This window comes from Gossypium hirsutum, chromosome A10, assembly GCF_007990345.1.
Source record: "Gossypium hirsutum isolate 1008001.06 chromosome A10, Gossypium_hirsutum_v2.1, whole genome shotgun sequence".
Classification (NCBI taxonomy): Eukaryota; Viridiplantae; Streptophyta; class Magnoliopsida; order Malvales; family Malvaceae; genus Gossypium; species Gossypium hirsutum.
Genome location: NC_053433.1, coordinates 70,558,480 through 70,574,721, shown reverse-complemented (window position 1 = coordinate 70,574,721; position 16,242 = coordinate 70,558,480). Strand labels below are relative to the sequence as shown.

General features: G+C 34.3%; 1 protein-coding gene and 1 long non-coding RNA gene across 2 annotated transcripts; one reads left to right on the top strand and one right to left on the bottom strand.

Annotated features, from left to right (window-relative positions):
• Nucleotides 1-5,663: 5,663 nt before the first annotated feature.
• Nucleotides 5,664-7,005, top strand: LOC107897141 (uncharacterized). Its single transcript, XR_001684051.2, has 2 exons — nt 5,664-6,285; nt 6,619-7,005. It is a non-coding gene; the product is annotated as an uncharacterized lncRNA (long non-coding RNA).
• Nucleotides 7,006-10,861: 3,856 nt separating this feature from the next.
• Nucleotides 10,862-11,227, bottom strand: LOC107895657 (uncharacterized). The gene has a single exon (XM_016820903.1). The coding sequence runs from the start codon at nt 11,225-11,227 to the stop codon at nt 10,862-10,864; it is 366 nt and encodes a 121-aa protein (XP_016676392.1).
• Between the last annotated feature and the right edge of the window lie 5,015 nt (nt 11,228-16,242).

Here is a 16,242-nt window from a genome sequence, read left to right as displayed (position 1 = left end):
CAAATATGCATCCCAAGGAACTCAGAGTTGATTCATATGATTTTGAATAAAGCTCACAGTAGTCGATTATCTATTCATCTAGGTAATACAATGATGTATAATGATCTGAAACAGCTTTACTAGTGGCATGGTATGAAGCGAGACAGTTCTGACTTTGTTGCAAGATGTTTAGTCTATCAACTAGTAAAAGCTGAACATCAGGTGCCTTCAGGATTGCTTCAACCTATCATGATACCTGAGTGGAAGTGGGATAGAGTCATGATGGATTTTGTATCTGGTTTACAGTTGACACCGAGCAAGAAAGATGCAATCTAGGTTGTTGTGGATAGATTGACTAACTCGGCTCATTTTGTTCCGATATGTACAGATTACTACTAGATAAGCTGGTTGAATTGTATGTTTCTCAAATAGTGAAATTACATGGTGTGCCTATAACTATTGTTTCGGATAGAGATTTGAGGTTTACATCGCGATTTTGGAAGAAACTACAAGATGCACTAGGTACGAAATTACATTTCAGTACTGCTTTCCATCCACAAACAGATGACCAGTCTGAGCGAATTATTCAAATACTGGAGGATATGTTGAGATGTTGCATTCTCGAGTTTAAAGGTTCGTGGGAACGATACCTACCTTTGATTGAATTTGCATATAATAACAGCTACCAATCAAGTATCAAAATGGAACCTTATGAGGCTTTGTATGGTCGTAAATGTAGTACGCCATTGTACTGGACTGTGCTCAGTGAAAATAAGATACACAGGGTCGATTTGATCAGAGAGACTGAACAAAAAGTGAAAGTGATCTGTGAAAGTTTAAAAGCAGCATCAGATCGTTAGAAATCTTATGCGGACTTGAAACGTAAAGATATAGAGTTTCAGATTCGATACAAGGTCTTCTTGAAAGTTTCGCTGTGGAAGAAAATACTCAAATTCGGACGTAAGGGCAAATTAAGTCCGGGGCTTATTGGGCCGAATGAGGTAATAGAGCGTATTGGGCCAGTTGTTTACAAATTATTGTTTCCACCTGAGTTAGAAAAGATTCACAATGTATTCCACCTTTCAATGCTTCAGAGGTACCGATCGGATCCTTCACATGTGATCAGTCTATCTGAGATTGAAATTCAACCTAATATGACCTACGAAGAAGAACCGATTCAAATTTTGGCCCGAGAGGTTAAAGAGTTGTGGATTAAGAAAATTTCGTTAGTTAAAGTATTGTGGCATAAGCATGGAGTTGAGGAAGCAACGTGGGAACCAGAGGATACAATGAGAGAACGTTATTCGAACTTATTCACCGGTAAGATTTTCGGGGATGAAAATCCCTAAGGGGGGAGAGTTGTAACACCCCGATTTAGACCTTAATCGAAACGATGGTTTTAGGACCACGAATCCAAGTCAAAAAAATATTTTAAAATTATTTTCTGTGTTTATTTTGTGTAAATTTATATTTGTGAAATTTTCGTGAATTAATTTTGTCGTTTAGGTGTCCGATTAAATAAAAGGACTTAATCGCGTAAAATGAAAATTTGATAGTTTAATGTGTGAGGATCGAATTGTTAATGTCTTTTTAATATGAAGTCTTTATGTTTTAATTGTGCCATTAGCATCTTGTATGGACCTTATTAGGCATAAGTTATAAAATTCTATTTTTATTTCATTAAGGGCAAAATAGGAAATGAAATATAATGTTATAATATAACATATTATAACATAATAATAAACTATATTCATCATTTTTCATTCCTAATTGCCAAAACTAAGATAAAAACATCCAAGCTAGGGTTTGGCCATCTATTTAGCTCAATCAAGGTTCGTTTTTGTTCGGTTTTTGATAATTTCTACGTTTTTGAGATCGTTGCTTAGTAATCTTCAAGACCCATACTTTAATTTTTGATTTTGATGAATATTTTGAGTTGTGCCATTGTTGATAGCTTGTTATTTTTGTTGTTTGATGATGAAAAACGAAAGATATGTTTTAGATTAACATATTTTGTATTGGAGTTTTTGATGATTTTGAGTAATTACGACTTAATTGTAAAAATAATAATTTGAGGGACTAAAATGTGAAATTAATGAATTATATGGGCTTGTATAGACATGGGTTATATTCGCCCTAGCTTGGGTATGGAGAAATTTGGTGTATTTTGTGTTTTGTGCAATAGGGCCTAAATTGTAAAAATTATAAATATCAGGGGTAAAATGGTAATTTTCCTATTTATGTGTTTTTGAACTAAGTTGAATGAAAATATGTTTGAATAAGCTTAATTTGAATATATTTAGATCAAGAACTGAAGAAATCAGATTTGGACCGGGGAAAAATGAAAGTTGTTGACTCGCGGCCCCGTCCCGTTTTACGACGTCCGAGGTAAGTTTATAAGCAAATAGACGTGTTTATTGATAGTATAATGTTATAATTACATGTTGTTATGAAATTTCATAATTGAATTTTTCTAAGGCCGAATATGTTAAATTTGGCTATGACATTTTCGAGTTTGATTCGACCAAGATACGACATCCGAAAGCCCTGTATGAACCTTAGGAATAGCTAGGATACATATGTCATGACTTAGGATTCTGATATATGTGTGCGAGTAAATCCATGGCATCGATTTGTGATTAAGATAAGTGTTTGCGAGTAAGACCCTTTTTGGGACAATGGCATCGATATGTGGCTACATGTAAGACCACATCTAGGACGTTGGCGTTGTACGATTTATGTGATTACCCAAGTGTCCTATCTAATTTTGAATGGTTCATTGGGCAAAGGTAATTGTGTATAGATTTTGTAATACGAGTTAAACGGCCAAGTATGAGTTAGTTTGATTATTAACAAAAATAAGGTATGGGTATTTGGTCTAATGTACATTATCGAATGAGTGTTAACTTTGTGTATGTGTATTTATGTGTATTCAGTCAAATGATTAGCATATGTACATGGGATTATATTATGAATGTTTGAACTAGGTACCTATTGATCATTCGGTTTCGAGAGTTACATAACGTTTTGTTCATTTTGATTATATAATATTCGGTCTAAGTATGATACCATTGTATACAAATGTACATGATATGGTTAGTTGAATCCATTTGCTTATGCGAATGAGTATGCATATGTATCTAATTGTATAGTGATGTTATAACCTAGGAAATTGATTTCACATTCGGTTAATGTGGTTGTGATAGTATTCGGTTATATAGAAATATGCATGGAATTGCTATCATTTATTTCACTTGTGAATTCGAAGCTAAAATAGGTTTTGATTATACCTTTCGGCTTAGCTTGAAAGAAATGATTAAATCTTGAAATTATCTATTTGTTTTAAACTTACTAAGCTATGTTAGCTTACTGGTGTATTTGATTCTTTGTTTTATAGATCTCTTGGGAGTCAAGCTACAAGCTCGGGAATCTGTCAGCCAAGTTCATCACACTATCAACCGTTTTGGTATCTTATTAGCTAACCTTAAATTATGGCTGTCGAAACCACTCTTTTTTTTAAAATATTTTAAATTTAATGAAAAATGGGGGAGGGATCGACTTTTTTGAAAAGGAAACATGGAGTCGCCACCGATCTTTTTGTTTTGGTGTGATCGGATCACCTAAGAATTTGGTTATTTTATTAAAACACTTTTGGTTTACTAAAACAATGGTTTTGGTCTACGAATTTTTGAGAAAACGGGTTCGGGAGTCGATTACGAATGAGGAAGGATTAGCACCCTCACTACGCCCAAAATTGGTACCAAATCGATTAAATATTGTCCTTATGTCCAAGATTTAAAAATGTTTCTGAAACATGGTTCTTTGAACAAAGATTTGAAAAGCCTGAGTTGGCCGTCGAAATTCTCTTACTTCAAAGGAATACAGCATCACATTCAGCACGATAGAACACAATCCGTTACCCTCGAAAACACAATAAACTTCGACTTCCAAAAGTTTATAAGCAGAAATTACAAAAGGATGCCCAATTACTTAGTCCAACGAAAAACCGAAACCCAGCACAGTAGGGCACGATTCCTCGGATTTCCTAAACATCGAGTATTGCCTTCGTTTTGGAGAATTTTTTAAAAGCATGAGTGATAACCTAAAGGAATATCCGATTGTTTTGAACAAACAAGAAATCACAACCCAACACAATAGGGCATGATTCCCGAATTGCTAAACACCGAGTATTGCCTTCATTTTGGAGAATTTTTAAAAGCATGAGTGAAAACCTAAAGGAATATTCGATTGTTTTGAACAAACGAGAAATCACAACCCAGCACAATAGGGCACGATTCTGCGAATCGTCAAATATCGAATATCGCCTTCATTTAAAGAATTTTTAAAAGACATGGGTGAAATTCTAAAGGGACCTTCGATTACTTTGAGCAAATGAGAGATTGCAACCCAACACGTTAGGGCACGATCTCGCGAATTGCCAAATGTCGAATATCACCTTCGATTTAAAGGATTCTTAAATAATAGTGAAACTAGCTTAAAACGCATTAATTCAATTTGAAATAAGACGAAACTAATCATAAAAATTTGAATTTATAAAACCACATTTCATAAACCAAGTGGAAAATAATGATATGGGATAATATACGTATGAGATGCAATCAACTAACAAACTAATAATTAAATATAGCTAACCTAAGAAATGTAATCCGATTACAATAATGCATGGAGAATAATTGATGTGATGACATATAAAAATGAGCAAGCACGATGTAGCAAACATATAAGAAATATCGAGAAGATAATTAACTCATGAGATACCAAACGATATAAAATCAACGTGACACGAAAATAATGGACTAAAAATGATGGACTAACAATCAAATGATATAGTACTAAATATTTAGCCATGAAGCATTTATTTAAAATTGGTAATATCCCTACCATAAGAATAATCTATATAGTACATAAGATGTGAAAGGATAATGGGTATAAAACATGTAGCTATATATATATACACACGTATGAGCGAATTTTGAAGCAATTATATACGAAAATAACATGGAATTAAAATATGAATTATATATAAAAAAATGGATTGATTTTATCATAAATTATATATATAGGTATATAAATAAACTAGAAATAATTGCTTGTAAAAAATACCATAGAAACATACTCTGAGATTGAATTATTTTTATTACAAATGATGGACTTAAAAGCATACTTATATATAAAGAAGACTATGTATATAAAATATAGGTTTAATAATGTATGTAAATCAAAAATATGTACTAATGTAAATGAATATAAAATAACTTAAATTTTATGTAAAACACATATACAAAGCATATTTGAATAGAAAAAATCTATATTAAAGTACATGGATTTAATAATATATAGATCAAATATAGGTATCGATGGATATATATACATATATAATAATTTAAAAGATGTATTTCGTAGGATTATATAATAAAATACAAGAAGAAAATAATTTAAGGAATCACATGTATAAAAATACTATAAGGTTGATACTAGTATATATATATATATATGAAATAAAACCAACTTTGATATGAAGTAGATATGTACATATATATATTAATGTATATAAGAAACTTTTATGGAATATACAAAGCGTGAAGATGACATTACCAAAACAAATTTACAATGATATAGTAACAATCACCAAAGTTATTTAAAATGCACGAATAAATAGTCAAGAATAAAAGGCTACAAAAAAAATAAGGAAAACTTAACTGGAATTAAACTAAAACAGCAGGGACAATTCGAAAATAAAACAACAACAATAAAAGGACCAATAATCAATGAACGAAAACAGCTAGGGACTAAAACTGGCAATATACCAGATCCCAAATGCTACGTTTAAGCGCGGATCCATTTGCAAACGAGTGTAAATCACAAGGCTAAATTAATAAAAAAATGAAACAAGAATACGGGCTGATTTGAATACTGCGCGAAAGGGAAGGACTAATATGGAAAATAACCCTTCACCGCAAAGGCGCGCGGGTCCTGAGGGTCGAAGAAACGAATTGGATCAGGCATAAAGGGGGTGGCCTAGACGGTGTCGTTTGAGACCATTATCATTGGTCTAAACGGTGCCATTTCTTACTCCCTTAAAATCCCCAACAAAACACCCCGTTCAGCTGAAACCCCATCCATTTTCTTCTTTTCTAAACCCTAAATCCCCTTTGAAAATGCCGATTCTCCTTTCCCTGGCAGCAGCCAACAGATTTAGACTGGAGAGAACACCTTTTCTCCTTTCAATCTCGTCTTAACTTCGATTTTAACTAAGCAAGAGGAGATCTACGGCGTGCTTTCAAGGTAAACTCCCGCTTTTCCCTTTTTTATTCATGCCTTCGAGTAAAAATAAAAAATAAACAAAAGATCAAGCCGAAAAAAAAGAACGCCCCCGAGATTTCAGTCAGAAAATCACCTTTAAGAATCGGTTGTTTTCTATTGCTTCTGTTTTTTTATGTGTATTTCTGTGTTTATGTGGCGTTCGAGTGTGTAATATGCATGTGTATATTTCATTCGTAAAGAAGAACCATTTACAATCGAAAATAAAAGGCTTTATAGCCGAATAACACAAAAAAAACAATTTTTGTTCTCCTATTGGCTGCTATTCTGCTGCTCTTTTCTTGTTCTCTTTCGCAGGTACAGGTGCGTTGGCGCTCGGGTACAGGTCTGGACTAGCGTATGGAGGCGCGTGTGCGTGGCTGCTGGAGGGTACGTAGGCCAGGGCCAAGGCTTGGCTGCGGCGCGAGAGAGAGAACCCTAGGGTTTTGTTTGTTCTAAAATTTTTTTGGGCCATCGGGCCTGTATTTGGGTCTTGGTTTTAAATTTGGGTCTAGGTTTAGTTATTGGGCTTAGGTTATGTAGCTGGGTTTGGGTCTGTTATAGAACTGGACTGTTGTATTGGTTTGGTTTAATTTAATTTATTTATATTTTGTATTTTATCTTAGCATGTATAGGCTGAAACATATTTTGAGATATTGATTTTGGCTATGTAACTAAGGCCATGCGAAAATGGCTTGTTACTTATGTTTGGTTTCGGTTTCACATGTGCTTAGCTTTGCTATCCATGATTTTGGCTTGACATATGTTATATTGGTTGATCATAGTTTGGTATGTGGCAAGTATTTTGTGCAATGATAATGGCTTTATATTTTAGGTTGATCTCGGTTTGGGATTGAATAATTGTCCAAGCCTTTTGATAAATATATTATGTGTTAAAGGTTGAATAGAGTTATGTTTAGTTATGTGATTATATTATATGTGTGTATGAAATATTCGGTCACCTTGATTTAGTTAAAAAAATTATTTATACTTTACTAGGGCATAAAGTGATTATATTATAGATGTTACATATATATATGTAAATATATGAATGGTTGGTTTTATTAAATGTGAAGGTTGCTTACAATTTATATATATATATATTAAGTGTTATATGTTTGACTCGGGTTGGTGATGATAGACACGAAGAATTAGAAAGGAAATATTAGATAAGTGTTTACAAGTTAACTGATTCGTTTGTCAAGTGATGAATATTGCATGCGTCATGTGAATAAATGGTCAATTGTGCTATCATGTGTTTAATGCTAAAGGTGACCACCACTTTAAGGTTGATTGCATTTATATGTATATGTTGGTCTATTCGGCCATGGTGTATTTTATTAAACATTTATTTGGGAATATTTATCAAATTTTATAATATGGTTGCATGATTAGACATGATTTCTAAGGACTTGCTCTTATGTTAAATTGCAAATAGCACTAAAGATTAATAGTTAAGAAGCCTAATTATTGATTCACTTGTATTAAAGAATAAAGCATGCAAGTTTATTTTGCCTATTTTTTTAGTCGCATAAGAGGTGGTTTATACATACTTTATGACTTTGTAAATTTTAAATGTGTATGTAAATTAGTTACAATATGAATAACCACATGACTAATATTTGAAGTATGTCTGACCCTGTGAATGTTAGATAATATCATACACGTAAATATTTTGATGTTGTAAGCAATACGTTGAGTTTAGTTGCAACAATGTTTATGCAAGATATATGTCAATACTTGTTTTGAAACATAAGTTGGTTTTATTTTCCATTAATAATGAATTCGACTTGAATGAATGTATATATTTATGTAAATGTTTGGAATTGAGCTGTTGATCAGTAATGCCTCATAATCCTAATCCAGCGACGGACACGGACTAGGGGTGTTACATTTGTATTGTCTCCAATGCACTAACATTAACATGCAATGACAATAAAAATGCAACGACAATGTACACTAAAAAAATGAAAATTACAACTATATGCAGTGTATGAATACTACAACTAAAACTTAAAATAAACTAACGCAATTTTCCTCGGCCATCAATGTGGCTGCACGATGTTTCTTCTTCCTCCTCTTTTTCTCCTCTTTCTTGCGTTTTTTTGTCTTTGAAGCACTTTCTCTTCTTTTCTTTGGGTTTCACACGGTCCTTGGATCGCTCCTCAGTTTCCGACATTACCTTGGCATTATCAGCTACTTCTTGTATAGAAAGGGTCACCTTGAGTGGTCTGGTATAGACCACTATCCCAATGAGTTGTGGTGCTCCTCACTGGTTAACTCTATAGCATCCGCTGATCTAGCTCCATCTCGCTCCAGATTATCAGTAGTTGCACCCACAAACTCAGATGCATTGGCAATATCCTCAATAGATTCTTTCTCAGTAGCTTCTGTCTCAGTATTTTATTCCTCTGTCATCTCGTTAACAACGTCAACACGGACGTCCTCCTCCTCTACAACAACTGCCTTCTTAACAGTAGGTGCTTCTTGACCAGAAATGAAGTTGCCTTCGACTAGGTTATCCATCTATCGCATGCACTCCTCAATGTCCCTTGAGTCTTCTTCTTTCTCAACATCAAAGATGTGCACAATGGAAGGGGATTCCACCGATCTGTCTTAGTCCCCTAGGTCATCTTCCTCGGAGGAGGGTTCATACTCTCGAATAATCGGTGGGAACACTGGAAATTCTGATAGTGGCGTTAGGCTTAACTGACATAATGTGGCGACAATGCAGTTGTTATATGCCCTGGTATAAGTGTAGAACAAATTTTGTGATATGTCTACATCTTTTATTGTAGTGACAAGCCTGATCTGCTTATTGCTGATGGAATTGGCCAACTTCTCAATATCCTTCATTTTACACAGCAATGATGTCTCTGTAGTCAAGTCCGTTCCCTTGTTTTCTTATTTGGTTTTGCCCTTTCTTGTCTTGTTAGTCTCTGCCTCCTTTATTTTCGGCGTATCTTTGCCACAAGTCATTTTTTCAAGGAATGTTTCATTGATCGAGCCCTTATTTTCCAAGATCTCTTCATCATCATGGGGCACTATCCCTTTCTGCTGGCATAGTAACATTACCAACGACAGGAAAACCAAAATTCCATTTTGCCTCACGGCATTGTCAGCAATTTTCTAGTGGAGTATTGCGTCAACGTCAATCTTTCTACCCTTGACAATAGAATGTATGAGGCATATTCTATCGAAGTTGACAGTGGTGCTGTGAGTTGATGGCAGTAACCTGCAGTTGACAAAATGAAACTAGATTTTGCTTTGCAATGTTAAGAAGTGATGGTGCATCGTATAATTCTTTTGATGTGCACCCGTCCACAATGCTCCTTCGACACATAAATCCCTCACCAGCAGGTCCCTTTTGTCGTCTCTGACATCATCAATAAACTTGGAGTGTTCATCAACATCCACCTTAGTGTTGTATAGTTCATTGATTGTTGTAGCATCCCATTGGATTAAATCTTCTCAAACAAAGATAAACTCCAACTCATGGTCATAAAGGTTAGCATAAAACTCATGTACCAATGAAAAAGAATAGCTTCCAGGATGCATGTAGAAAGTTTCCCACTTCAACTTAGAGATGGTTCTGGAAACTTGTATACCCAAGCCTTGCTATTGTGAAAGGAGAATGCCTTGTTCTGGGCGGAAGTTTGCCTTTAAGATGTTGTTTTGAAACCGGTCCTTGGCCGCTTTCGTTAAAAAGATCATCTATTCCTTTCTCGTCATTGGCATGGAGGATTCCGACACTCGAACTAAAATTGCAGAGGATGAGTGTTCTTCAATAGGCTTAGTGGCTTTCTTGACCGATCCTCTCATTCTTACCATATTTTTTTTTGTGGAGTGAAGATGATTTTAAAGTGTAAAGGTACAAACTTGAGGAAGAGAAAGTGAACAAAAATGGTTGCTTAGGTGTTTCATAGTCGGCACAGTGAAGAGGGGTTTACAGTGACTGAAAAAAGAAGATGGAAAGACGTGATTTTCTAAAACGAAATAAAGCTGGTGGGAATAATTACGTCCAATGAGGATTGTGCCCGCTCAGAAAGACCAGACGACTAGGTGACTTTTGATCAAACGATGGGATCTTAAATTTCTAATCTGCCCTCATTCTTGCTAAGTCAGAAGTGACAGTATAATAGTACGAACTACGTTGAAAATAAAGCCCAAGTGCATCGACAATGGTACCTAATTATTCTGAAATAATAAAATTAAAAATAATAATAATAAAACAAACTCAAACAGAAGAAAAAATAAAATAAAATTACCTAGTAATAAATTGCAGAAAAAATTAATATTGTTCGACCAATTTAATGGTTTCTGCCTTCTTTTGATCAATATTCCCAAGATAATGTTTCAATCATTGACCATTCACTTTGAATTGGTGTCCATCATGTAAGTATCTAATTGTGATTGCACCATGAGGAAATACTTCAACAACTTCAAAAGGTCCAAACCAACGAGAGCGCAATTTACCCGGGTGTAGTTTCAGTTTAGAATTGAATAATAAAACTTACTGATCCATTATAAATTGTCGCTACAAAATAATTCTATCATTTCATCATTTGGCCTTTTCCTTGTCAATTGTAGTGTTTTCATAGGCATTTTTCCTAATCTCCTCCAGTTCAGTGATATCCAACAGTCTTTTCTTCCCAGTAGCTTCATAGTCCATGTTCACTTGCTTAATTGCCCATATTACTTTGTGTTCCATTTTAACTGGCAAGTGACATGCTTTCCCAAAAACTAATTGATATGGTGACATCCCTAATGGAGTTTTGTATGATGTCTGTAATGCCCATAAAACGTCATCCATTCTGGAAGACCAATCTTTCCTCGAAGGGTTTACAACCTTCTCAAGTATGGTTTTAATTTGTCGATTTGACACTTCAGCTTGCCCATTAGTTTGCGGATGATAAGTAGTGGTCATTCTATGACTAACTCAATATCTCTTCAGTGTGGTTCCCGCTTGGTTGCAATGAAAGTGTGTACCCTGATCACTAATCAATGCCTTTGGTGTGCCAAAGCGGGTGAGTATATGCTTGTGAAAAAATTTAAGCACTGTCTTTGCATCATCTTTTGGGACTGCAACAGCTTCAACCCACTTCGAGACGTAGTCAACAGCTACTAAAATATAAATATTTTCAAATGAACTTGGAAATGGTCCTATAAAATCCATACCCCAAACATCAAGCAATTCAACCTCCATAATTGGCTGCTGTAACATTTCATTGCGTTAAGATATAGAACCCGTGCCTTAACATTTATCGCATTGATGCACAAATTTGTGGGGGTCTATGAATAATGAAGGCCAGTAGAATCCTGATTAGAGCATTTTAGTAGCAGTTCGCATGCTACCGAAATAACCGCCATAAGGAGCATCATGATAGTGCTTCAAGATTGAAAGCATCTCCTCTTCCGGAACACAACGCCAAATAATGTTTTCATTGCATACCTTGAATAAATATGGTTTATTCCAATGATACTTCTCTACTTCATGAAAAAATCTTTCTTTGTTATTGCTTGGGACACCTAATGGGAATTTTCCACACACTAGATAATTAACCAAATTCTCATACCAAGATGTTGCAGCTACAGTAAGTAACTTCTCATCTGGGAATGCGTTGACAATTTGAAGTATGTTTCCATCTTCGCTGCCAATTTCCAATCGAGATAGATGGTCTACAACTTGATTTTCTGAAACCTTGTGGTCTTTTATCTTGATGTCAAATTCTTGCAATAGTAAGATCCAGCATATCAATCTTGATTTTGTATACTTCTTCGCAAAAATATATCTCAACATTGAGTGATTAGTAAATAGAGTAACCTTTGCACCGACAAGATAAGAATGGATCTTGTCGAAAGCAAAGACTACAGCTAACAATTCTTTTTTTGTAGAGGAATAATTGCTTTGAGCCTCTGTAAGAGTTTTGCCAGCATAATAAATGGCGTGAAATATTTTTCCCTTACATTGTCCTAGAACAGCATCCACAGCAAAGTTGCTTTCATCGCACATAACTTTGAAAGGTTGAGACCAATCTAGTGCAACACCAATAGGTGCATTTACTAGCTTCTTTTTTAATTGAATGAATGCATCTAGACATACATCGTTAAAGAATAATTTTCGATTCTGTTCTAGCAATAAGCATATGGGCTTTGCAATTTTTGAGAAATCTTTAATAAATCTTTGGTAAAAACCCGCATGCCCAAGAAAACTGTGAATACCTTTCACATTTGTCGGTGGAGGTAATTTCTCAATGATTTCCACTTTAGCTTTGTCTACTTCAATGCCTTAACGAGAGATACGATGGCCTAACACAATGCCTTTAGTTGTCATGAAATGACATTTTTCCCAATTTAAAACAAGATGTGTGTCTTCACATCGTTACAATTCTTTATCCAAATTGTCAATGCAATGATCAAAATCATTCCCATAGACTGAGAAATCATCCATAAAAACCTCTAAAGAATCTTCAATCATATCCGAGAATATTTCCATCATGAACCTTTAAAATGTGGTTGGCGTATTGCAAAGACCAAAAGTCATACGACAAAAAGAAAAAATACCAAAAGGTCAAGTAAAAGTTGTTTTCTCTTTATCCTCCGGTGCAATCGCAATTTTATTATATCTAGAATAGCCATCTAAGAAATAGTAATAGGTTTTTCCAGTAATCCTATCCAACATTTGGTTAATGAAAGGAAGTGGCAAGTGGTCCTTCCTTATGGCAGCATTAAGTTTGCGATAATCCATACAGACTCGCCATCTTGTAGGAAGGCGTGTAGGAATTAATTCATCTTTATCGTTGATAACCATAGTGATGCCACTTTTTTTAAGAACGCATTACACTAGACTTACCCAATTTTTATCAGAAATAGGATAAATAATTCTAGCATCAAGCCATTTTATAAGTTTGTTCTTAACAACTTCCTTCATCTTCTCGTTTCATCTTCTTTGTTGCTCAATGGATTGCTTGTCTTCATCATCCATCTTGATCTTGTGCATGCAAAAAGAAGGACTAATGCCTCGGATATCGACAATACTCCAAGTGATAGCTCATTTATGTTGCTTAAGAATATCAACCAATTTCTCTTCTTGAGTGACATCCAATGTTACGGAGACAATAACTGGGAAAGTATTGTTATCACCAAGAAAGACGTATTTAAGATAAGTAGGTAACGGTTTCAATTCCAAAGTAGAAGCTTCATTAATATATGGATTGAAAATTGGAGTTTTTCTGTTGGCTAAGTCTGAGGATTCGATCTGCCATCCATGCTTAACTTTAATATTTTTCACTTCAACCATTGTAACAGCCAGATTTTGGGTTTAGTCAGAACAATGGTTTCGGGGCCACAAATTTGACGTAAGAAAATTTAGTTTTATTATATTTTTATAGTATACAACTTAAAGTAATGATTTCATGAAAATCTCATTCAAAATTTTTGACATTTGGGCACTCTATTTAGTCAAAAGGACTAAATTATAAAAAGTACAAAACTTAAGTTCCAGAAGCTAGAGGTGTCAATTTGCTATGAAATTTTAAATTTAAGGTCCTTAAATGGTAATTATACCATTGGTTAATTTTTTGGACAAAAATGGACATGAAATAGGTGAAATAGAATGTTTATAAGTTAGGGGTATTTTGGTCATTTAGTAATTAAATGATTAAATAAACAAAATAAAAGTCAAATTTTGGTTATCTTCAACCCCTTGGCCAAAATTTTGAAGACCACCGTTGGCTAGGGTTTTGTTCAAGCTTTCCAAGCTCCATTGTAAGTCTGTTCTTGCCCTGTTTTTAATGATTTTTACATTTTTAAAATCCTCGTAATAAGATCTATCTATTTCTACCATTTATTTGAGCTAGGATTGATGTTTAAAAATTTACCCATGTGTTACATATGTGTATTTTTATGTTTAAGGGAGGAATATGAATATTTTTTGTGTGTTAAACGACTTTTATTAAGTAGTTTTCGGTGAAAACGCTAAAAAGGACTAATTTGTAAAAGTTATAAAATTTGACATAAAAGTGTGATTTAGTGGAAATTGTAGGCTGCTATAGTTATGAAAATGATTCGGGTAGGCTTAAAGTGTAAAAAATTGAATAAAAATCATTTTACGAGCTTAGGGGCAAAAGTGTAAATATGACAAAGTTTAGGGGCAAAAATATAATTTTTACATAGTATGATTTTTGGATCACATTGACTAATGTGACTAATAAATAGACTATATGTGATATTATAGATCAAAGAAAACAAGGTTTGGACCTAGAACAAGAGAAAAATGAGAAATTAACGGTTAGGTCCTATTTTGCCATTTTGGTGTCGAGGTAAGTTCATGTGTATAAAATGAAATATTATGATCATATGTTTAATGCTTTATTAATGTACAATTTTCTATCTTTAAATGGTTATGATGAGTGTATGAACGATGTTATGCACTATGAGAATGACATGGTAAATGAGTTCGACAAGGATGTGACATTGAGAAAATCCCGTTTGAACCTTAGGAATAGTTTAGGATACAAGTGACATGTCACTAGGAACTATGTGATCTGAGCTCATGAGTTGTGGTCTGAGTTCATGATATATGTGACACATGTTATGGCGGTCTGGGTGCTGGTTTTGTTTGTTCTACCGGTGGCTGAGTAGTCCGGCATGCGTTGCAGATACCTAACAACTTGCATGAGCAGCCCGTGTAGCTACACCCTAGCTGACAGCTCAAGTGAGTAGGCCCGTGAGTAGCTTGAAAGTGAGCAACATGTGATATGTGATATGAGGTAGCTTTAGCTATGAATGTGGCACTTATGTGCGAGCTTTCCGTGTATCCAATAGTATTCCAAGTGTTCAACGGGTAAATCAGTGAGTTATTTGACAAGTAAGTCAATGACAAGGAAATATGAGAATGTGCTACAAGTTAGTAAAGGTTTGTACTTATAACTCATGAGTAAAGGATTCAGTATACTATGAAAATATGGTAAGGATGCATACGAGACAGCATGTGACTATATTATGTGAGGTACAGGTATGTACACGAACAAGTTATGCTTGTGAAACATTGATAACCTTGTAACAAATGATCTGCATTTATGATGAATGGATACATGATAAAATTTGATAATAATCATGTGATAGGCATATGAGCTTGATCGAATTGTAAAGTAGTACGATGTATATACTTAAGCTGTGATTCAATAGATGTGTGAAAGATTGTTAAGCTATGTGGAAATTATGATTACTCATAAATGATGTGCATGTTGTTAAGATAGTTGAAATAACTTGTTAAATAACGTGATATGCTATAATGAGGAGATCATGGTCGTTAGTCTAATTCCAAGACATGCAACTAGTGTTTGTAATTTAAAGAGTAAGCATCATGAATGAGTAAGTGGTAATCATGAGATTTAATGCAAATTGTATTAATAACATTCTTATGAATGGGTAAAATAAATGAATGTTAATAGTTGTTTATTATTTACATATGAACTTACTAAGCTTTGAAGCTTACTCCCCTTCCTTTCCTATCCCTTATAGGTTAATTTAGCTAGCTCGGGTTGGAGACTGCCGGAGACGCCATCACACTATCAAGCTATCATTTGGGTATAAGTGAACACAAGTGTTTTAAATTTATGTCATGTATAGGGACTTTGTCTATTGATTAATTATGTCATTATTAATTTGCCCAAGCATGTTGGCTTATAATGATTTAGTGATTCATTTTGTATATGGCCATGAGATATGGCTCATATTGTGTATTGGGTTGTAAACCTACTCATATATGCATGCATGTGCCTGTGCAAATGTGTTGTGACTATGGGTGTTTGATGATGGAATTGTGAATAAATGACATTATGGCATCTAAGACATGAGTATGTTAGATAGAAATAAACTACAACTCTTAGTGCATGCAAATTTATAATTTTGGTTTGACAGAGCATGAAGTCTTATGCA